General features: G+C 42.9%; 2 protein-coding genes across 14 annotated transcripts in view; both read left to right on the top strand.

Annotated features, from left to right (window-relative positions):
• The window catches only part of col18a1a (collagen type XVIII alpha 1 chain a), a 77,733-nt gene extending 63,336 nt beyond the window's left edge, over nucleotides 1-14,397 (top strand). For all 3 annotated transcript variants that reach the window (XM_048238874.1, XM_048238873.1, XM_048238872.1), the window contains 26 exons: nucleotides 107-238; nucleotides 365-436; nucleotides 544-570; nucleotides 887-985; nucleotides 1,136-1,171; nucleotides 1,322-1,411; nucleotides 1,589-1,618; nucleotides 2,317-2,352; nucleotides 2,751-2,810; nucleotides 2,942-3,019; nucleotides 3,164-3,199; nucleotides 3,815-3,868; nucleotides 3,959-4,030; nucleotides 4,866-4,931; nucleotides 5,139-5,166; nucleotides 5,302-5,355; nucleotides 5,808-5,839; nucleotides 5,943-6,071; nucleotides 6,310-6,457; nucleotides 6,793-6,857; nucleotides 9,893-10,018; nucleotides 10,119-10,151; nucleotides 10,650-10,979; nucleotides 11,307-11,504; nucleotides 11,876-11,991; nucleotides 12,744-14,397. In XM_048238874.1, coding sequence (XP_048094831.1) covers nucleotides 107-238; nucleotides 365-436; nucleotides 544-570; nucleotides 887-985; nucleotides 1,136-1,171; nucleotides 1,322-1,411; nucleotides 1,589-1,618; nucleotides 2,317-2,352; nucleotides 2,751-2,810; nucleotides 2,942-3,019; nucleotides 3,164-3,199; nucleotides 3,815-3,868; nucleotides 3,959-4,030; nucleotides 4,866-4,931; nucleotides 5,139-5,166; nucleotides 5,302-5,355; nucleotides 5,808-5,839; nucleotides 5,943-6,071; nucleotides 6,310-6,457; nucleotides 6,793-6,857; nucleotides 9,893-10,018; nucleotides 10,119-10,151; nucleotides 10,650-10,979; nucleotides 11,307-11,504; nucleotides 11,876-11,991; nucleotides 12,744-12,957 — 2,361 coding nt within the window. In that variant the 3' untranslated portion in view covers nucleotides 12,958-14,397. The remainder of the gene's footprint in view (nucleotides 1-106; nucleotides 239-364; nucleotides 437-543; nucleotides 571-886; nucleotides 986-1,135; nucleotides 1,172-1,321; nucleotides 1,412-1,588; nucleotides 1,619-2,316; nucleotides 2,353-2,750; nucleotides 2,811-2,941; nucleotides 3,020-3,163; nucleotides 3,200-3,814; nucleotides 3,869-3,958; nucleotides 4,031-4,865; nucleotides 4,932-5,138; nucleotides 5,167-5,301; nucleotides 5,356-5,807; nucleotides 5,840-5,942; nucleotides 6,072-6,309; nucleotides 6,458-6,792; nucleotides 6,858-9,892; nucleotides 10,019-10,118; nucleotides 10,152-10,649; nucleotides 10,980-11,306; nucleotides 11,505-11,875; nucleotides 11,992-12,743) is intronic.
• Nucleotides 14,398-18,723: 4,326 nt separating this feature from the next.
• The window catches only part of pcbp3 (poly(rC) binding protein 3), a 54,304-nt gene continuing 50,389 nt past the window's right edge, over nucleotides 18,724-22,638 (top strand). For all 11 annotated transcript variants that reach the window (XM_048238898.1, XM_048238901.1, XM_048238897.1 and 8 more), the window contains exon 1: nucleotides 18,724-19,124. The gene's annotated coding sequence lies outside the window, so the exon portion shown is untranslated. The remainder of the gene's footprint in view (nucleotides 19,125-22,638) is intronic.

Below are 22,638 nucleotides of genomic sequence, written 5' to 3'. Positions count from 1 at the left end.
CTTCTTTCCCATGCATTGGTTTTGCCACCGACATTGGAAGGATGGAATGCATTGTCCATTTTTGTGCCACTTAGTCAATGTTTGCACCTGCTTTCGCCCCCTGCAGGGCTCCAAGGGTGACGCAGGTACTCCTGGCATTCCGGGCCAAACTGGACTCGCCGGGCTCCCAGGGCCTATGGGACCCGTTGGACAACCTGGACCTCCAGGACCTCCTGGGCCCGGCTACCGCGTTGGCTTTGTAAGCATCACCGTATTTTTCTCTGTAGAAATGGTGATCAGACACAGCGTCACCATCATGAGTTCAGAGTGTCTCGAAGGCCTTGCATGATTGGTTGTAAACTCATGCGGACTTTTCATTCAACAGGATGATATGGAGGGCTCTGGTGTGGGCATCTATCCTGGCGGACCAGGAGTGAGAGGACCTGATGGAGTACAGGTCAGTTCATTTTCACATGGTCCCACACCTTGGCTTTCTTACAGTCTATGGACATCACAAGCATGTTGTCTAACACTATCATATTCTTTCTGTTGATTCCAACTCAGGGTCCACCTGGTCTTCCTGGTCTTCCGGTAAGAATATATCTTTAACCTAATATATCATTTTTGATTGGTAGTTGACTGGTATTAAGCAGACACTTTTACTCGCAACGGCGGGTTCCGGTTTGACCGATTGTCAGGCGGTGACATTACCACTGTTCCACCATGCCCACAAACATACTGTACATACAGAATAACATGCATATTAGATAGATAGATAGATAGATAGATAGATAGATAGATAGATAGATAGATATTGCATGCACATACATACATTTCACATACAGTACATATGTACGGGTTGGATGATTGAGTTGCCAAATTGAATTTGGTCTCATGTGTATCACAGGGCAAGCCGGGCTTCCCTGGTCTCACTGGCCAGAAGGGCAGTGAGGGGCCTCAGGGCAGAGATGGTCGACCAGGACTGGACGGTTTTCCTGGACCACAGGTGAGAGCCTTTGTTTTCACTGTCTACCTTTGGCATTTTTATTAGCATTTTGTGAATCTGATTGATTGATTGATTGATTGATTGATTGATTGATTGATTGATTGATTGATTTAATGTTCTCTCATTTTTTCTGCCAATGTGTCTTCACAGGGACCAAAAGGAGAAAGAGGAGACAGGGGAGAACGAGTGAGAAGATTGTCCTTATTTCTTTCACATCACTTAAAGCTGTTTTACTGTATGAATTGCTCGGGGTTGGAGAACCACTAGAGCTGCTACCCCATCCCAGCCCAGCCTGGTGTGTCTTAATGAGCCCTCTGCTGTGTTGTCTCCTGCCAGGGGGAGCCGGGTAGAGATGGGGCCGGTATTCCTGGACCACCTGGCCCTCCTGGACCCCCAGGGCAGATTGCCTACTCATCTGGTGGAAGTGTATGTTTTGCTTTGCTTTAAACCTAGTTTGTATACCAATACATGCAACTTAACTTTGTTTCTATGCATACCGATGCACAGTTCAGTATGGTGAATCTGAATCAGAGTATGGTGAATAGTTTATCTGAATCATCAAAGTATGGTTTGACTGACTGATTTACTTCTTTGCTCTAACAGTATGATGGTGTGGGTGTACAAGGACCTCAGGTAAATATTAATTAAAAAATCCTTTAGGCTCAACCATCTTAACCATAAGAAAACTGCATGAAAGTGTTATAACAAATGCTGTTACATAATGGCTGTCCTTGAGTCTATCTGCACTGACATAAGCAATTCCCCATTTTTAATTACACCACAATACACCAGAGAACGAGTGGCGTGTCATAGGATATTGGCACGGGTGTGCTCGGGTCCTAGTGTAACTAGTGTTAATATCCCACTCAAAAGCATGACCTTGACTATGTTATTAAATTAAATAAATACATTTATTAACCATTGACACAATGATGACACAAAAGTGTCTCTCACTGTTTGTTTATATTTAATACAAAGAAAGATGTTCAACCCAGAGTTCAGCCTAATTGGAATTCATTTTTATGCCGATTCAAATACAAAGTAAATTTACAAACACATCCATTGGATGTTGTTTAGCTTTCCAAATGAGTAGGTATTTATTTATTAATAAATAAATACCATGTAGTCAGGAAGGAATCATGAGGCTCCATCATTGTTGAATGCTCATCACAGGTTTATCAATGCAATGCATGCTATACAGTATTCAGCCTTATGATCTTGTCAAAAGAAGACTTAGGGTCACTTTCACCATCCTCAACATGAGTGGATTGGTGATGTCTGAATGCTATGGCTCTTGACATGTGTGCTGTGTTGTGTTGTGCCTTTCTCAGGGTAATCCTGGACTGCAGGGTCAAGCAGGGTTCCCTGTAAGTTGCATCTCTTAAGTGCATCTCTTTCCTCTTTGCACTCAACTAACAAAAGGGCGGAAATGTTCAGAACCTTATTATTCTAGGGTAGCGAAATGTTCAAGTTCAGAAAGTAATCGCAGTCCCATCTTATTCCCGTCACTCAATCCAGTGTACACACTGATTGAGAAATCAGCTGACCTCAGCAAACTCAAATACACTGATTGAGAAATCAGCTGACCTCAGCAGACTCAAATACAAACCTTGGCCAGAATTTGTTCTTTTTGAACTTGGACTATCCACCCCCAACTCACATGTGTGTCTTTGTAACATACTCTTGCAAGAGAATAAAACAGATGTTCGAACATGTCGTGTTTGACTTGCATAACATCCGCTTTTTTTATTTCTTCTTGAAAAAGGGTCCAATGGGACCAAAGGGTGATCGAGGTGACCCAGGCCTGCCAGGAATTGCTACCAAGGTCAGAGATGGGAATGAGAAATTGATGACTGAGCATGAATTTCTTTTTTCTTTTTTAAAGGCCTGTTTCTCTCATGCTCATGATTTTGAAATGCATCATGCTCTCTAAGTACTTTTCATTTCTCTTCCCAGGGTGAAAAAGGAGAACCTGGCGCAATTATTGGGCCTGATGGCAATGCCATTTACTATGCTGGGTCGGGTGGACAGAAGGTGAACGCAGTAATACAGTGCATGATATATTGCTATAGCAGACTCCATGTTTCTTAGCATCGGTGAAGGGTTTATTAATAAATACTATATATATTATACTGTCTTTTACCTGTCATGACTATCTATGTCATTTTTTGCCTACAGGGAGACATGGGACCTCCTGGACCAGTTGGGCCAGCTGTAAGGATTAAATATTGCATTTTCATCTGATCCAGTAACATTTAGAAGGATGGATTGTGTGCAGAATGCACTAGGGATGTGGCTAATTCAAAATGTTGTATTTTAAAGCAATACTGTTGCATTTTAAAGCAATATTTGTGTGTTCAATAAGACACACCAAATCCATATGCTTGTTGTCTGCAGAATACATTAATATACTGTATCTTTCGCATGCAGTAAGCATGCTGTGTCATAAAAGAGATTATTTACGGATCTGGCGTACAACATGCTGCACGTATGCAACTGCTGCCACCAGCCAATTGTGTTTTGTTGTTATATCTTGCCTCCTGTTGTGTTATTTTAGATAGGCTTGGTTGTTGATTGGCCTCTGTGGCAGCGCAATTTGTACTATGAATGAGAGCCTTTACAGATCCTGGGTACAACATGTATTTTGTGACTACCACAAGCCAGTTGTGTAATGTATCTTGCTTCCTGTTGTGTGCCGTACGGATCTGGAGTACAACATGCGGCATATTTGCATCTGCCATAAATTCACTACCTATAGCATGAGGAATTTTAACGCCTTTCCTGTGTAGATATGCCATTCTAACATGCCATCTTGCTTGTCCTTTTTAGGGGCCATACGGTCCACAAGGGCCAAAGGGTGAAATCGGTTTCCCTGGCAGACCAGTAAGTATCAGAAAGTACATTTTATTTGTAGGCTTGTATTCTGTGACGTAGTATAGTCACCATATATCATACATATATCTTTGTCCTCAGGGTCGTCCTGGTGTCAATGGCTATAAAGGAGAAAAAGGTGATCCAAGCTCAGGATCTGGATATGGCTACCCTGTAAGTCTGACATACTCCCATTAATTTTTCGCCTGGCTATGTCGGTTAATTAAGTCCCCCTCCCATTTCTTATTCTTAACCCTTCCACTTCCTCTACCCCTTTGTGTACACCTACCCTTTGTCGCTCGAAACGACAAATGGAAAATTTGTTGACAGATTCGTCTAAAGTGACGAATGTTTATCACAACAAACTTCCAAAATGCTGTTGGCAGCTGTATGCAATATCAGACGAGTGGTAAAAAAGTTCATCAAATTTCGCTGCTGCTGGACATTAGTTAAATTTCAGACATGGTATACTATGCTGTCAAGTCACAGGGCATCAGATATGGAAATATGTAAACACTTGTGACTATCAAATCAGCAATAATGATGTGACCATAACTTTTGCAAACAAATTTTTGAAAACTTTCCTATGAAGAACAGGACCCCTTAATATAGTATTTGGCCACAAGATTTAATGGAACATAAAACAACCATTGTTGTCTTTTTAAAATTCTTATAGATGCCAAAAGATTACATATATGAGTGTGCCTGGTGTTTTTCTGGAAATGTCGTCATACCCATTTGTTTGAAATGTAGTCCTGAAACATCTTCATTTGAAGGGCTATATGGGCCTACCCCTCCACCCAAAAGAGATTTGGAATACCCCTTCCCTTGATGTGAATGCGCAAAACAAAGGGGAAGGTCTAAGCGGTAGGATTGGGTCTAATTGACTACCCAACTCTGATAAGCAATGGTACAATTTGTAGAGACTATAGCATGTTTATGTATAAAACCTACAGTCAGCAACCAACCGGTACACTCCTTCGTACTTAATGGGTTTATGTTTGTCTAGGGTGCCCCTGGTCCTCCTGGGCCTCCCGGCCCTCCTGGCCCCACTGTGTCTGTGGATAGGTTTAATGTAAGTATGTTAGCAAACATCATCATGGAAGTTAACATCATTGCTTGATTAAAAATTATTAAAGTTAATACAAATTATATAAAAGTGCAATGTGCAGTAAGTTAAAAATGTGTGTGGTGTGTCTATTTGCTAAATGCATTGATTGTTTAGGTATTGTACTTCTGTATGTAATTTCTAACTACTTAAACACTTGATTCTTAATTTCAGAGATATGAAACAGATAGGAACTACCCAGGTGAGATGTTTGAATAGCTTTTATCTGTGGTATTATTTTTATAAAATAGGCATGATCAACATCTTGTCTTTAACAACCCATATTGCTATCATTCCATAAGTAAACATTGGACAACGTTCTTCTTTATTGTTCCAGCTGAGAAAGGAGAGAAAGGAGACCGCGGTGACCCCGGCATTCCTGGAACTCCAGGTACACCGTTCACATTAGACTTGTACTCGTCTCACACTCATTGGGAAATCTCCACTAATAAATGTTTGTGAATGAATAACTAGATCAGATGTAGTCATATGTATAAAAAGCAGGCTACTATACTACACTTTTTTTTTATTTCCTTTATCACATTATTTCCAGCTCTTTCTGACCAGTACAAATTTGTTACACACAAATTCAGTATCTTAGAGTTAAAGTTAAAGTTGACCGATATTTAGCAGATAGTTTTATCCAAAGCAACATAAACTTGGCGGGTTTGGGAATGGAACCCAGGTTGACGTCAGACAATGACATTAATGCTGCTTCACCTTGCCTAACTGGGTAGTCTATGATCTTTAGTCTGAATGCAGAATTTTGTCTTCTAAGGTGATATATGACATCTGTTGAATAAAATGTGTTTTGTAATTTGCTTTTAATTCCTTTACTTCTAGCCTCTTCCTATGACATTGAATATCTTTCAGGGGTAAGCAAAACTAAGTTGATTCTTATGAAAAGTAGTGCTTGATATTTCATCCTGTGTGCTTCAGTTAAGTAAGGAGCTAACATTAAGATATGTGCACTGGCAGAAGCTGAAAGGAGAGCGAGGAGACACAGGCGGGAAGGGAGAGAAGGGAGAGCCAGGCGGAGGCTACTACGATCCCCGCTACGGAGGTGGCCAAGGGCCCCAGGGGCCCCCAGGGAATCCAGGACTTCCAGTAAGATACACAACATTTCATCTGATTTGGTCAATCCTGAGTTATGCATCTGTGCACCTGATGGCTATGTTGCTTCTCAATGCCAGTCACACTGAAGTAATCCAATGATTATGGATTGAGTGCCACTATATCACAGACTGTAAGGAAAGAATAACTGTAACTTTATGGCAGCTCTCCACTTTCCGTATTTCATGATGAGTCTATAAGCAATGCTATGAAAAGTGATTTTGTTATGTAGGGTCCAAAGGGAGATTCGATCCGAGGACCTCCAGGACCACAGGGCCCATCAGGGCCCCCAGGAGCCGGTTATGATGGTCGCCCGGGTGTGCCTGGCCCTCCTGGACCACCTGGACCCCCAGGAGCTCTCCCTGGAGCTTATCGACCCAGTAAGTCCAGTATTTATCTGTTACCGACCCAGTAAGTCCAGTATTTATCTGTTATCGACCCAGTAAGTCCAGTATTTATCGGTCATAAGCAAACAAAATTACATGATCTATTACAATATAGCATTGCTTGATCTAAATGATAGATGATAAATTCCATATGTGATTGTTGATGATATGCACATGATATGAGCCTAGAAACATGCGAGTGTATGGTTGGACTTCATGAAACAAAATCTCATCATTAGGTTTAGTCATTGTACGGTATGATGAAAGCAAAAAGCTTTTTTTTTCTTGCAGATTTGTGTGGTTACTCATATTTTATTACTGTGTTGCAGCCATCAGTATCCCTGGACCTCCTGGTCCTGCCGGGCCACCTGGGCATCCTGGACAATCATCTGCTGTAAGTGATCGCTTTACCTGTTCACCTGAAAATATGACCTTAGTCATGTGAAACATACATGCTAACCACAAGTTAGTCCTGTGATCTGTATTTCTGTATGAGGTATCGGGAAGATACTTTATGTTGCATCTTTAAAGCTTATGTTACAACTAAGCAGCACATTTTTTTTCTGGAGATCGGAAACTAGTTAAATCATCTCAGTGCAGAGCTAAGTCGCCATTGCTCGCTTTCCCATTTGTGGATTACAGTAAGTGTAGTCATAAGACTAGGTTTAATCCACGTTCAGGAAACTGCCTCAAAATGTTTAAACATACACTACCGATCAAAAGTTTAGACATTTCCATTCCACTCCATTATAGACAGAATACCAGCTGAGATCAGTTGCATTGTTTTTTTTTTTTTATCAGGGCAGTAGTTTTCAGATTACATTATCTGCTTACATAATTGCAAAAGGGTTCTCCAATGTTTGCTCAGTTAGCCTTTTAAAAATGATATCAGATTAGTAAACAGAATGTGCCTTTGGAACATTGGTGTCAGGGAAGGCAGATAGGACCCAAGCGCAAGACTCCACCAGGCAGAATTACGGACAAACCCACTTTATTCTTCACACAAACTTAACACTTAAAGACTTACCGGTACTTACATACGGGAGTTTGACTAGACAAAACAGAGAGACGATCCGACAAAGGACAGAGAAACAGGGGGGGAGAAATACACAGACCAATTAACAGAAAGACAGAGGACTGGATGAAACCAACGAGACAATAACGGGAAACAGTTGTGGAAGCAGAAACGGAGGGAAAACTAACAAGACAGGAAGCACAGATGAAATAAGGGAAAAGGGTGGAGACAGTCATGACAGCAGACAGGTAATCACAGAGCACATGACAGAAAACAATACACAGAATGGCCACCAGGGTGGAACAAAGTCAACAGTCCTGGGCCCAGTTTCCCGATAACGACGGAGACATGCTCTTACGAGGGTTTTCTGCGATTCATCTTACGATCGTTCGTTTGGTTTTTCTGACTGTTTCCCGAACATGCTTTCGAGGCGTGAGCAGCGTGCACTGCTCTTAAGATGCTTAAGGGGGAGCTGTCCACGTTAATAGTTCTGAAATTTCCTCTAATTTGACAGTGATGTCAGGTGACTACGTCACAGCTATAGGCCTACCGTTTAAACTTCGGATCTACACATTAATTCACATCAATACGAAAATAGAAACACTTTGACATCTGCATGTAAGCATCCCAAGTAGGTTACAACACACAGACATAAATAATTGCAATTATTTAATATTAGATTGTTGCACCACGCAATATTTTTCCGTGGTGTCACTTAAGAACACGTTTGAAGATAAGAAAGAAGTCGAGTAAGAAAGTGAGGAAATGTGTAGGCTTAGATTTTGATGCAGTAGGCTACAGACTAAACCACATGTTGCTTTCTCTGATTTTTACCTCATAGGCGTAATAAAATATAGCCTTCACTTATCAAAGATAATGGCGAACTATTCTGGCAACGTTTCGTTTCATAACTTGATTGCATTTTTGTCCGCTTTTCATCACATTATTACAACCATTAAATGTAGGCTATGCTATTTTGCACGCTAAAATCTTGTTCATCACAGGTAAACACAATAAAGAATGGGAACGTAAATTGGATTATCCTAAATTGTAATTCCTCTGTCCTGTTGGTGACCTCAGTGAGAAGTAGCCTAAGTAGCCTAACCCGGAACCATCGTAGCTTAAGAGCGTCGTGTACTCGTTACCGGCTAAGAGCGTCTTAACAGTACTTCTCACTGAGGTCACCAACAGGACATACAGAGGAATTACAACTTAGAATACATAATCCAATTTACGTTCCCATTCTTTATTGTGTTTACCTGTGATGAATCAGATTTTAGCGTGCAAAATAGGCTACATTTAATGGTCATAATAATGTGATGAAAAGTGGACAAAAATGCAATCAAGTTATTAAATGAGACGTTGCCAGAATAGTTTGACATTATCTTTGCTAAGTGAAGGCTATATTTTATTAGGCCTATGAGGTAAAAAGCAGAGAAAGCAACATGTGGTTTAGTCTGTAGCCTACTGCATCAAAATCTAAGCCTACACATTTCCTCTCTTTCTTACTCGACTTTTTTCTTATCTTCAAACGTGTTCTTGACACCGTGAAAAATTATTGCATGGTGCAACAATCTAATCTTAAAATAATTACAATTATTTATGTCTCTGTGTGGTATATAACCTACTTGGGATGCTTACATGCAGATGTCAAAGTGTTTCTATTTTCGTATTGATGTGAATTAATGTGTAGATCCGAAGTTTAAATGGTAGGCCTATAGCTGTGATGTGCAGTCACCTGACATCACCGTCAAATCAGAGGATATTTCAGAACTATTAACGTGGACAGCTCCCCTTAAGAGCATCTTAAGAGCAGTGCACGCGCGTTCACGCTACGAGCATGTTTGGGAAACAGTTGGAAAAACCAAACGAACGATCGTAAGATGAATCGTAGAAAACTCTCGTAAGAGGGTGTCTCCGTCGTTATCGGGAAAGTGGGCCCTGGAGCACTCGTAGATCTACGACTGTTTTCATGACTCTCTTAAACTACGATGGTTTCGGGAAACAGTCGGCAAATCTTAAGACGTTCATAAGAGGGACTTTACGACGTTCTTAGGTTTAAGATGCTTTCGGGGCCCAGTGATAATGGGCAGTGTAGATATTGCATTAAAGATCAGCCATTTCTTTCTACAACAGTCGAGAAGCACATGATGTAATATGAAAACTGTTGCCCTGATTAAAAAAACAATGCAACTGATCTCAGCTGGTATTCTGTGTATAAAGGAGTGTAATGGAAATTTCTAAGAGACCCCAAACTTTTGACCGGTAGTGCATCTATGAGCATTTTTCATAAGCAAGCTTTGTAAGCATCATGCTTTCAGCAGTCTTTCTTTCTGACCAAGTGAAAATCATCTCAGTAAATCCATTTGTGTCCACATAGACCATTCTTCATAAATGAATGCTCTCCTCCTCAGGTCAGCGTTCAGAGGACATACGATGTGATCGAGACTGCGAGGAGATACCCAGAGGGCACCCTAGTCTTCGACATGGAAAAAATCAGTCTCTATGTCAGAGTCCGAGACGGCATCCGCCAAGTTCAGGTAGAGGTTCCGACTTTAACGGCTCAATTCTGAGCAGACATGATGTTTAATGTGCTTGTTTTGAACACACCTGAACATCAGTTGTCTTTCTTTTTTTCAGCTTGGAGATTATCTGCCATTCTTCACTGGTCTGGTAAGTTTTAGCTTTTTAAAAAAAAAATATGTATCAAGAGAGACTTACAGACAGGAAAATAATTTCGTAGTCATAGCTGTGGGCAGACATGTTTACTACACGTGCTGTGTATTTCTTTTTAATATCAACAAATTAACAGACACCTGTACTTATTCATCTGGGTCTTTTTTTAGCAAGGCTGGCCTAGGATTTAGGACATTTGTGTTATTTTCGTTGATCATCCAGTTCTCTTCAGAGAGTAGAAAGTCATCTGAAGTCATCTGTGTAAATAATCATACTAAATAACCTCCAGGCCTGTGTCCTGATATTTTGACAGCATAGCAGCAATGTTTGACAGACGTTTTTGATTTGTGAAACTTCTTTTTTTTGATGAGAGCCAGGTCTTGAAAAACCATTACAGTGTTAAACCAAAGTATGAGAATAATTGCCAAAAAGTCATGAAGATGTCTTACTACCGTCTTTGCAGAGGTTTGATTGTCCCTCTTGCTCCACCTTCAGGACAATGAGGTAGCGGCTGCCCAGCCTCCTCCAGTGATCCACTACCCAGACCACGGAGCGGGCAGTGTCACTCGACCCATCGAGCCACCACCTCAGCAGCCCGCCGATGTCCCCAGGCGCGAGCCGGAACCGGACCCCCGCTACCCATCTCACCACGATCCCAGATACCCCCAGAACCCTGACTACAGACACCCTTCACAGTCGCACCCGAGATACCCTGAGCAGCCGGACCCCAGGCAACCCACTCAGCCCGAGATCAGGCCCCCTGTGACCCCTGTACGCAGGCCTGAGCCCCAGCCTGCCAGACCCGTGGACACTACAGGCCCAGGGGTAAGAGTTTAAAAAGCAGACTTCATCATGTTTCCTGTCACACCCTTCTACCGGGAAGTGCTTATGAGCAGAGCATTACAGTTGAAGCAGATGTTGTCTTGCTTTGTGTAAAACTGCGATTTATGTGAATGGACCATATTGATAATAATAATAATACTATAGTAGTAATAATAGCAATACTAATATTGATAATAATGATAACAATATTTTACTATTGTCACTTTGTGTGCTTTCACTAGCTGTTCCTAATAGTTGCCATGGTGTAAGTTGTCATGTTTGGCAGAAGGAGTTTGCCATGCCACTCTAATCTTTCCCCCCCCCCCCCAGCTGCATCTGATCGCCCTGAACGCGCCCCAGTCAGGCAACATGCGGGGCATCCGTGGGGCCGACTTCCTGTGCTTCCAGCAGGCTCGTGCTGTGGGCCTGTCGGGCACCTACCGGGCCTTCCTGTCCTCCAAACTGCAGGACCTCTACAGCATCGTGCGCAAGTCCGATAGGGATACTCTGCCCATCAAGAACCTTAAGGTGCGATGATCTAGTCTTTTGCCATGGGCATAGATCCACGGCATTGCAAAGTTTAAAATTTAGATGACACATGAGCAAATAATGTAAATTGGTCTGGAATGTTTTTGTGGCATAGTGTCATTAATTCATATTAGTCTGTTAAAAGAAAATTTGCCTATTTGAATTAACACAGACCAGTATCCTTGCTTCTGTAAACATTGTTATAGTATTTTGTTTGGGTTGGAAACTTTGTTACTTGCTTCAGGTTGGGTTTCCTGAAAGCATTGTAGCAGATATAAATGGACTGGAGGAGAGGGCATGGTGTAGCTTTGCCGACAAAGCCTTTTGGTAGCCAGTTCTTGATTTGGTCCACCTGTGTTTTTGTGCTGCAGGGCCAAGTGCTGTTCAGCAGCTGGGAGTCTCTCTTCTCGGAGGCCGAGGGCAGGATGAAGGACAACGCTCCCATCTACTCCTTTGATGGCCGAGACATCCTCAGGGACAGTGCATGGTGAGTAGCACAGGTGGAGGCTGGGACGGAAGACCTTTTGGTTTCCTAACGACTCTGACAAATATGCTCTGTCAGCTTTGATTGATGTTGACCAGAGTGTAAATTGATGAAATAATGTTGGATTGATGCAGCCGCGAACCAGGGTCTTAAATGTGGTTCATGTAGTTTCCTAATGATGTGGCTGATATGTCATTCTGTTGCTATGGGACCCACATGTTTGCTTTGTGGCATGCTATAAAAACTGAGTAGAACAATAAATGTATTTAACAATAAATGCTGTGCAAGCAAATGACAGATTAGGGATGCACTTTCTATACCTACAGTGTATGGTTCAGCTTCAGCCTTCAAAGGAACAGTTAAAATTCGGATTATAAAAATGACGGGTAAATGTGGAAAAAAAAAACCTCCACATCAGATTAGTCAAAAAACAGGCTTGGCATATTAACACTTTCACTTCACACATTCTATTCTATGATGCATTACATGCATACAAACTAATACTAACTATGAAACAAACATAGCTTTACTCTCATCTAGGATTCTCAACTCTATTACAGTAACTATATATGAACTAAGCCTTACCCTGACGGGATCCAAATTGAAGTCTATTTTTATTCCTTGCTATAATCAAAGTGTCGAACGATGGTTGATTGTTCTCAAATCTAATTGGAGCATGCTCTCTGATTGCTGGTTGGTTTTTTATCGTGCTGATCAAAGATCACTCATTTTAACGATTGTGTCTCTCTGTTTAGGCCAGAGAAGATGATCTGGCACGGGTCCAGCCCTCGGGGCCAGCGTCAGACGGACAACTACTGTGAGACATGGCGGACGGGTGACCGGGCAGTGACAGGCCTGGCCTCCTCGCTGCAGTCCGGTCAGCTACTCCATCAGACACCACACAGCTGCTCGGGCTCCTACATAGTGCTGTGCATCGAGAACAGCTACATCTCACACTCCAAAAAGTAAACAACAATGATGATGACAAGCAAGCAAAAGCAAAAACGTTCTTTTTAATTGTTCCTTTTTAGCGTCCAGGAAAACCTAAAATCCAAAACAACAATGCCCAGCAAGCCAGGCCTAATGTCATCTTAACAAACCTCTGCCCCTTCATGTTTAAAACAACGCCACCATATAGCTTCAGTCGAGCATGCAGGTGCATAGGTGGAATTGGGTCTGTCAGGCAGAGAGGAGTCCTAATGTTTTTCTTTTGCCCCTCCGCAATGCCAAAGAGACAAATCTGACAGAAAGGTGTTTGCCCTTTTCTCGGGGGCGTTGGCACATACTTCTACTGTGGGCTGAGCCGGAGAAGAGAAGCTACTGCTACTTGTGGCAGTGTTTTGAAATTGTAACCATGATACATTTTTTGTATATTAAATGTATTGTTTGTGTTGTTTGTTTGTTTTTTTTTTTATGGATGTTACGTTTGAAAATGTCTTAATTTGGTGTAATTGGTATATTCGACCAATTTTTAGCAAACATATTTTTGTGTAACTTTTTTCAACTTTTTTATATTATTTCAATTTTCCATTCTGAATTGTGGGATATTGAGGGGCAGAAAAAAAAACTAAAAACACTAAGAATAAAAGAAAATATTAGATATTTATTTTGAAATGAAGTTTTTAGAGATAACTGATAATTCAATTTGAGAATGAATACACAAATAAAAAATACTATTTTTCTCGTAGTGAGCACTTTTCTCAGAATCTATCAGACATTTCCACAGGAGTGTGTGCGTGAAACAGAGTAGTATAGAATAGACACATGTAAATCATGAGCATTTTTGTCTAGGTTACTGATGAGAAAAATTGTGTGAACTCCTTACCTATACATAGCCCCCTAAAAATGATTTTTTGTTATTTGTGAAAAATCTGAAAAATTGCAGATATTGTACTTATGCTATTACAATATCATTTCTAAATTTCAGGTGGAGCTTAATGCCATTTGTTACGTTTTATGTTTCAAACAGTATGTTTTGGTTCAAACCAGGACAACTACTTTTAACTCAGCAAGGTAATTCAAGATGAACATTTTAAGATATTTCCCAAATGAAATGTCTATATTTGAAATTGTGTAGAGGAAGGCAATCTTCCTTTTACCCAAACAGCAAGTATTTCCACAATCATTTCTTTGACCACTAACTTCCAGTGTGTTTCGGCAGCAGTGGTTCAATGCTGAATTTGGTGCTACTTTGTTGAAAGGACTGCTGTGGAAAGAAGAGGTTCAGGGAAAGCCGAGGTGTATTTTGTGAAGACACGTTATAAGCCCTATACTACTAACACAGTGGTAGTGCTGCTGATGTGTCCAACATGAACTAGTGTGACCCTGTGGAATGACACTCATATTTTTGTAACCAGTATGTGCTGTAACAATTCTTTGAGGCACTGAATAAATGAATTTTGTCATTAATGACTATTGTTACTTATTGTGGGCTGCACATTTCCAAAGGCAAGAGAACCAGGTTTAGATGCTGTCATTAAAAACAAGACATTTGTACAGAGCAGCTATCTGTATTTGATATGAAATATATTTTCACAAATTCGATCCCATTGAATTGTGGCGCCTCAGATGGTACTTCTCGGAGGGAGACTCAATCATCTTATGTTCTGTCTTGGCTGATTACAGTAAATCAATCATTTACTTACTGTAAACAATGTTAACATCTCACAGGTTGTTCTCTACCAGTCACCAAACGGAAATGTATTGATGCATGACAGTAGTCTACATTCACAGTATGCAACATGAGCACCGTAAACATTATCTTAAAGTAGGAGAAATAATCCTTGTTGAAGTAATAGGCGACAGCAATATGTCTATTGTATGTTGCTCGAGTAACTGTTCTATTTAACTGTCTTTAATTTACACCACACCATTTATTTTTCCGGGTTGTGCCATATTGGAGCAGATTCTGAAGCGTTGCTGGTAAAACAATGCATCTGCCTGGCCGCTGTTGAGCAGGGATCAGAGGCTAATTTTCGGTGTGTATGTTACACAGCCACGCGCTGCACCCGACTAATGAGATTGCAATCCCACAGCTGAAGCTTCAGCAGCGGCCGCCTGTCCTCCGCGTGTGGTTTTATTGCCCACTCAATAGGATTTAGCTGTGTGGCCCTGAGTAGACCTCCTGGAAACAAATCAGCAGTCATGGTGACAAGGGGGCCTGCCGCTGCTGTACGATGCTGAGTATCCCTCCTCCAGCCGCTCAGCCCATCTGGCAGAAGAGCACACATCTCATAAACAAGTCTGTGTACTGTAGCTATGTGTCATATATTGAGCCAGAAGTTGGGCTGGCTGTTTATTGTCGTCGATATTGAATTTAACGTCCTTTTGTATGTGGTGTATATAAAAACGCAAAAGGCTTGGATCTAACATTCATTTTGAACAAAATTTAATTATAGGCCTATCCAGTCCCGGATATACTTGTTCAATGATACAGCCCTACACAGGTAATAAAAAACAAACAGAGAAAGCGATATCCTGTTCACGAATTAGGCTACACGAGTGCGTCTCATGACAGCCTGGCTGCAGTGAAACCGGGGCGTCAGACATAATTGACTTTAGTAGCTTCTCCTGCTGTCTATGCCTGAACGAAAAATAACTAGCCTTACATGTTGTTTGCAATTCCTCAAGGGCTTCGCCCGTGTAAATCTTTCTTCCCCTTCCGAAATATAATTTGCTGAGTGATGTAGTATCCCCATAAGTCTCTGTGACTGGAGAGGCTGGTGAAGGGAAAGGAACCTGCAGATGGCTGCTCTCTCCCAAACGCTGCCATGGTGGAAGCTATATTTAGGAGGGGAGTAAGTAATAACTAAGCACGTCCAAATGGCCCACAGACGGTAATGATACAAGAGCGGGACAAGATGTTAGGTTTTAATTACATTTGGGGTGGAAGTAAAGCCTTGTCTGTCAGATACGCTGTGTTTATATTGTCTAAGTGAGTCATGAGGATACAGACACGATGTGAAAGGACGGAATTAAGAGTAGGCTAGCTTACATGAAAACCCACCTTCATTCAGTCTATTTTAGCCTTTAAACGAAGAGGGTTATATTTTATGTGACACTGGTTTTATAATATTATTTCTATTAAGTGTTATGTCCAAAAAGTATACCCAGGAATTAACTATAATTTAATAGCTTCATATTAATTACCATTTTATGACACGTGTAGCATATTTCAAATTGGCAGCTCAGGGAGGTCAATAGTTTAAATATATTTCAAGGGTCAGTTGTGAGGTATTAAATGAAAACTGCTGGCTGAAATGTTCTTTAATGAAATGTACCACCAAAGTCAATGGACTGTGGGTGATTGAGATGCCTACATTTCAATTCATTTGGCTAGTTTGTTTTCAGTTCCTGATCAGTCTTGCTGTTCTTGGCTGGCTCTGCTGTCACAGACTTATGAATAATCTTGAGTGCTGAAAGCCTGGTCTGAAAGATTCATAAATAAGCTCCTAAATAATGTCAGTATTCCTTCTATCTGACACTTGGATGGTGTCAACAACAAAGCATCAACAATATTTTTTTAGTGACATATTTTTAAAATCACAGCCTTTGATGTAATGATAGTTTTTCCTAATTACAATTTCCTCTCTCCCCTCTGGCACCCCTGCGTATCCTGACATTTCAAGCATTACAGAGCTTCAGTTTAATATTTGATGAGGTGACTATCTTCCCCTGCAATCTTGCAACTACAGAAGGCACGGGTCACCTCAGCAGGCTAAAACCAAGCCTTGTTTGCTCATCAAAGCCCCAGCACTGCATTATTCAGTCTTCATTCAGTCGCGCCATTGGATTCAAAAGTATGTAAAATATTCTCCTGGCACTCCTGTTTTACAGTGACCTCTTCATTACTCATCGAGACGTTAAATATTTAACTAATTCTTCCGTTCTATGATTTCTGCCTTTCTCCCGACAGCGTCTCTGAAAACCTGCGAGCTCTGCTGACACCATAGCATTTGTGAACATGACGGCATCTTTGGTGGTGATGTGATGTACCTTTTCCCATCCCACACCCACCCCAACCGCAACCCTTGCCCCCATTCACCTACTTTACCACGGGTTCATGGTGACCTCGCTCACTAACCGCCCTCCCTCTGTCACTCTACGCACGGCTGTCTGTGCAGCCAAATACATATCCAATGTGACGTCTCCTCCCATCCCTCATGCATTTTTAAAGGACCTCTGTCCCACCCAGCTCACGCGAAAAAGGGGGCTACACATGACACGTGTGTGTGTGTGTGTGTGTGTGTGTGAGAGAGAGAGAGAGAGGGATGGGGAGGAGGGTGTGGATTCCATAAAAGCCCACCATCGTTGTTGCCTCTCAGGCTCTGGTTGTTTCCCTGCCACCCCCAACCCTTCCTCTTGTAAATATTGGGCGTGTTTGTGATCTACATGGTGTAGACAGAGCTGTCAAATAATGCCTGTTAGCTGTGTTTATTTCTCTCTCTCTCTCTCTCTCTCTCTCTCTCTCTCTCTCTCTCTCTCTATTTCTCTCCCTGTTACTCTAGTTTTGTTCCTCATGACAAGGATGTCAGCTTCAACAGAAGGCAAAGCAGAGTGCGGTGTCCAGATGCCTGCTGCGTCACAGTGGGGGGATCCTCTGGCTCGTGCCATGTGAATCAGACCATGTTCCAATGCACTCCGGTTATTGAGAGGGGCAGATCGATCGAGATGCCTCCTAGAAATGAAGAGTTGCGACAGCTCTGAGTACTTCCTCTCTCTATCTTTCTATGTCTCTCTCTCTCTTTCTCTCTCTCTCCCTCTCTCTTTCTCCACATCCGGCTGAGGAGCTCAGCTTAGTTCCTGACTCAACAGAAAGTCCTCATCCCGTCTCGAGTTTCTCCAACTGGGAGTTTCGGGGGTTGGTTGTGTGTAAATATGTGTGTGTGTGTGTGTGTGTGTGTGTGTGTAACAGGGGCTGGGTGGTCCTGCCTTTCCCCCAAACCTGATTTGAACTGATCCCATCTCATTGCAAGCCGTTTAAAATGGGACTTCACTTTGGCTTTCCCATGGATCAGTCTAGCATGCAGGGAAAAAAGGATTGCCCGATGTGCTTTTCATTTGTCGTCCTGACAGTTTGCCATTGATCATTTCTTTCCCATGCTGCGCTATTGATCCTGAAAATGAAATAAGACTTTACCAAATCAACTCCGTTCTGGTGTCAGTTTCCAGCTCTGAGTCTTCTGTTTCAGACACAGTCACGTGCACCATATGGTGTCTACACCCATGCAGCTGTAGCTACAGTGTCTTAATTCTCTTCAAGTTTTTATTTTTCTCTCAATTATCTGCTGCTTTCAATTTTTTTCTGCTGTTGCTATTCTTCTCCTTTTTTTTGCACAGATGCTTGCTCAACTGTACTTCTCTGTCTCTCTCTCTCCCTCTCCTCTCCCTCTCTCTCTCTTATTGTGGAGCTTGCTTTTGCCAGTTCTGCAGTGGAGCATGCAATGTTATTGTGCTGGGTTAAGTGCCTCCGAATCTAATTACTCTAATGTCTGTTGCGGTCTTAAATCACACTTATTGGCTAAGTGCACCAGTTTGTCTGTCCTTCAGAGGTAAGCTTCACGCGACTCCCCGAGTAATTATTCTGATTGGATATGAGCAATTGCACTTATTGGCTGGGGCATGGCACCGGCTGACAGTGCTCCGATTCGCTGTCAGTGATACCGCTCAGCCGGCGCGCGATTGGCTCAGGGGAGCGGGTGGGCGGGGCACTGGGGCTTTCTGTGCTGTGCTGGACCGCGTGTGGATGTGAGGGCTCTCTCGTTCTCCCTCATTATTTGAGTGACTGCAGGTACTGGGTGACTAGTGTCTCTGAGTCTGGCTCTGAGTGCGCGCGCGTGTGGTGGCGAGGGCGTGTGTGTGTGTGTGGGGGTCTATGTCGCGTGTGTGTGTGGGGAGTGCACCGGAGAGATAAATAGAGAGAGAGCGAAAAGGCGAGGAGCGACGTTTCATCTCCCCCCTCTGGCCTCCCCGTCTCCCTGCTCCCTGTCACTCCGTCCCTCCTCCTCTTCCTCCTCCTCCTCTTTCTCCCTCCTGGACCACCCGTCTCCTGCTCGGATCTCGACCCGGACACCTCCACCCACCTCCACCCTTTGACTCTCCTCTCTCTTCACCATCCCGTCTCAGCAGCTGAGCAGGTAAGGGACTCCCCACTACCAACAGCACCACTAGAAATGTATCTGCCTGCCTTGCCTTCTTAAAGTGCCTCTCAGCGTGCTTGCATCTTGCTCTCGATCCTTGTTGTTTCTGCATATAATTTGCTTCATCTTCTCTCTCTCTCTTTCTCTCTTTCTCTCTCACTCTCACACACACACACTCTTCTGGCACACACAGAGACACACACCCTCCCTCCCTCCCTCCCTCCTTCTCTCCCTCTCTCCTACTCTCTTTCTCTCTCTCTCTCTCTCTCTCTCTCTGGCTTTCAAGTTCTCCCTCTAGCAGTTCCTCTCGGAGGGAGGCATGTTGAGAGAGAGGGGGGATTAGAATCTGGGAGGTCACTGTTTTCTCCCTGAAAAACTCAGTTCATGTGGAGTGTTCACTACTTTCCTCACCACTATCTCTAGCCCTCATCTTCCCCACCTCTTTTTTCTTTCCTTCTGAATCCCTTTAGGCAAGGAACCTTAAAGTCATACACAACCAAGTAAACAGTGTGTTACTCTGCCATTTTTCATCCTGATATGCTGTCTGTTAAAAAACACACCACCTTCTCTCTGGTCAGGTCTAATGGCTGTTGATCTTTTCTAATTGTCTACTATTGTTGGCTTCTGCTGCTGCCTCTGCTGCTTCTGATACTACTTGCAAAGAAAAAAAAAAAGAAAACTATTTTTAAAATGCCATGTGCTCAGCAACACACGCTCCTCATCTGAACGTCGAGTTTGCAAAGGGCACCGGAAAACAAACGTCATGACATTGCACAAACGGTAATTACAGTACTTTACAATCCCGGACTCTCTCTGCTCCGCCTGATTGAATCAAGCAAGCTTTTCACAGACATTAACGTGGCCTATAAACCACTACTGGCAACGGTAGGGAGACTAGAAGAAAAAAAATGCTTATCTGTTCGTTCTTGCGCTGCACTTCGCTGGGGATGGGCATTGGGAGAGATTGAAGGCATATAGCCATCAATACTGGCCGCGAGGGCTAAGTGAGCTGATAGCCTCAGACTAATGCTTCGGTGGAGGGCTTCGCCCCATGTGCTGTCAGGTTCACAGGTGTGCAGGCCGTGCTCTTTTTTGGGACCCTCTATTTTTAATTCGCTCAGTTCAACTTGCTGTGTAAAGCCTTTTAGAGGACTAGTGGTGGAAAGTTTGAGTGCACCTTTGCTATCACGCAACAGTAATAAGTAATGATTCAGTGGCACGATGGAGAGAGCGAGAGAGAGAGAGAGAGAGAGAGAGAGAGAGAGAGAGAGAGAGAGCGAATCAGTGGATCTTACTGACCGAGGTAGATATGTGTGGATGGGAAGTAAAATAATTGGGGACGTGATTGACTGTGTTCTGTTTATGTTCTTTCTTCTGTTAGTAATATAGACACAGTTGAAGAGACAGTGAATTACGGAAGATAATAGGCACATTCGATTCCCCTCTACACAACCAGCCCCCTTCTTTTCACTTTTGTAAGCAAATGAGCTCTAATAAAAATTTAAAAGCCTTGCTGAGCACTGTCATCCCCTTCAACAGGAGCAGATCCTCGTTAAACAGGCAGACTAGTGTTAAACACACTGAGCCTCGTGCCATAATGAAGTCAGTCATCTTTAGAGTACCAGTAAAGCTTTATTTGGATCTGTGGATTATTATTATCATTCTTATTACTATTATGTGTTTCTCTCAAATGCATGACATCAACAACAAACAAATTAAATAACTGAACTGAAAGCCTGCAACATGAACACAGCCTTCCACAACAGAGAGCAGTGAAGGGAAAAAAAGTAAATATTGTCTGAATCTCTCTCAATCTCTCTATTGTCTGCACCCCAGTCACTCTCCACTCCACTCTACCCCTCCTGTGTGTTCCACACTTCAGCTTCCCTCCCAACTCAGCTTGGGTTAAGCTAACATGTTTGAGGAGAGGCAACATCATAGGAAGTGATCTCGATATCATTTGCAAACCAATTCCCACTCTGGCCACATGGCAGCCTCACTCTCACCAGTGTGACAGAACATAATATAGCGTTGCTGTCAGCATTTCCTCATGGTGGGACCGCTGTGGGAAGGTGATGGAGGTGGTGGTGGTGGGACCACATTATGGCTGTACTTGCTTACATAGGCCTTATTACAACCTGTGTGTGTTGTTGAGAAGTTTCAAGGTGAGAAAGGGCGGCGATTTGTTGTGGATTTGTTTACAATTTGCTCAGCAGTTATTTTTGTTTGCGCAATAAAAGTGTACGGTTTGGCCCATGAAAAACCTTTTTGTGCCCAATGGTGTGTCTATCAAAATGCACATGCAGTGGAAGTCTCATGTCGATTAACAATCTCTCTGGTTTGGTAGATATGCTGTAAACAGACTCTTTGCAATAGCTTTTGCTTGATATTAAACATCAAAATTGCTTTATTAATATCCCTAAAAGATTAGATATTTTTTAAATCACTCTGGATTACCAAAGAAATATGGGCAGCATCTTGTGGCAGTAAATTGGAAATGTTGACAAGGATGACTTAAATCTGCGAAACCATGCCAGATTAATTTTAGTGGGCCCGCTCCCCCTCCTCCCAAAATTCTGTCTCAGCTTCGAAAAGAAACCCCAAAGTTTGGGGGAAAACTTGGACTTAGCACATGATCAACATTTTCTCTTAATGCATTTATGCATTTCGAGTTCTTTTATTTGTTTATTTGTTTGTTTGTTTGTTTGTTTGTTTTTCCGCTGACGCCAATGCTCTTGGACAGCTGGCCCCATTTGCGCTTTGGCTTGTTCTCCCCGCTCTCCGGATTTCATGCTGTCCCCACTTCCGACTTGCCTTTTTTCGGCAGTGCTGCAACGTGAAAGACCCATGACATTCCCATGGCGACGGCCCTGGGCCTGTTTGCCAGGCAGCCATGGCGACTCTGCGAGAGACCGCCGAGCCCCACTGGACTCCATACATGATTGTGGCCTCACTTCAGCAGGGGATTTCACCATGTCAGATTTCATAATCAGCACTGTCGCATGTTGACAGAGAGACCAGTGTTTTTTTCTCTCCTCCTCCCTTCAGGACTGATTGGTAGGCAGGTCTCCTCCTCCACCACTTTCCCATGTAACTTGAAAAGCGCCCGGTCCGCGTCATAACTCTCTGGGAGAATGCAAAAAAGCACTAGCCAGCGGCTGAAATTGAACGCTGCACCTTTTCAAAGTCGAGGCCAGCACGAGAGAATTATGGCCTGTGAAATCCCAAGCCCTTTGTCTCTCTCCTCTCTCTCTCTCTCGTCTCTCTCCCGTCTCTCGCTTTCCCCTCTCTCCTCGCAGGGCCCACTCTGCAGTGTAATTTAACCCGCCGATGGGCCGTGAGATCAATCAGGACCTGAGGAGCCGAGGGGACGGGCAGAGCTCTGCCTCCTGCTGCCTGCGTCGATCCGCGCCCCCTGCCTGCCTGTGTTTCACTGGGTGGTGCTGCTATTTTTATGATGTTGGAAAACTGCACCCAGAGTAAAGGGGTTGGACGGTTGAGAGGTTGGAGG

The sequence above is a fragment of the Alosa alosa genome, chromosome 3 (genome assembly GCF_017589495.1).
Source record: "Alosa alosa isolate M-15738 ecotype Scorff River chromosome 3, AALO_Geno_1.1, whole genome shotgun sequence".
NCBI classification, from domain to species: domain Eukaryota; kingdom Metazoa; phylum Chordata; class Actinopteri; order Clupeiformes; family Clupeidae; genus Alosa; species Alosa alosa.
Note: the sequence above shows the minus strand (reverse complement) of the source record. Positions and strands in the feature narration are given on the sequence as shown.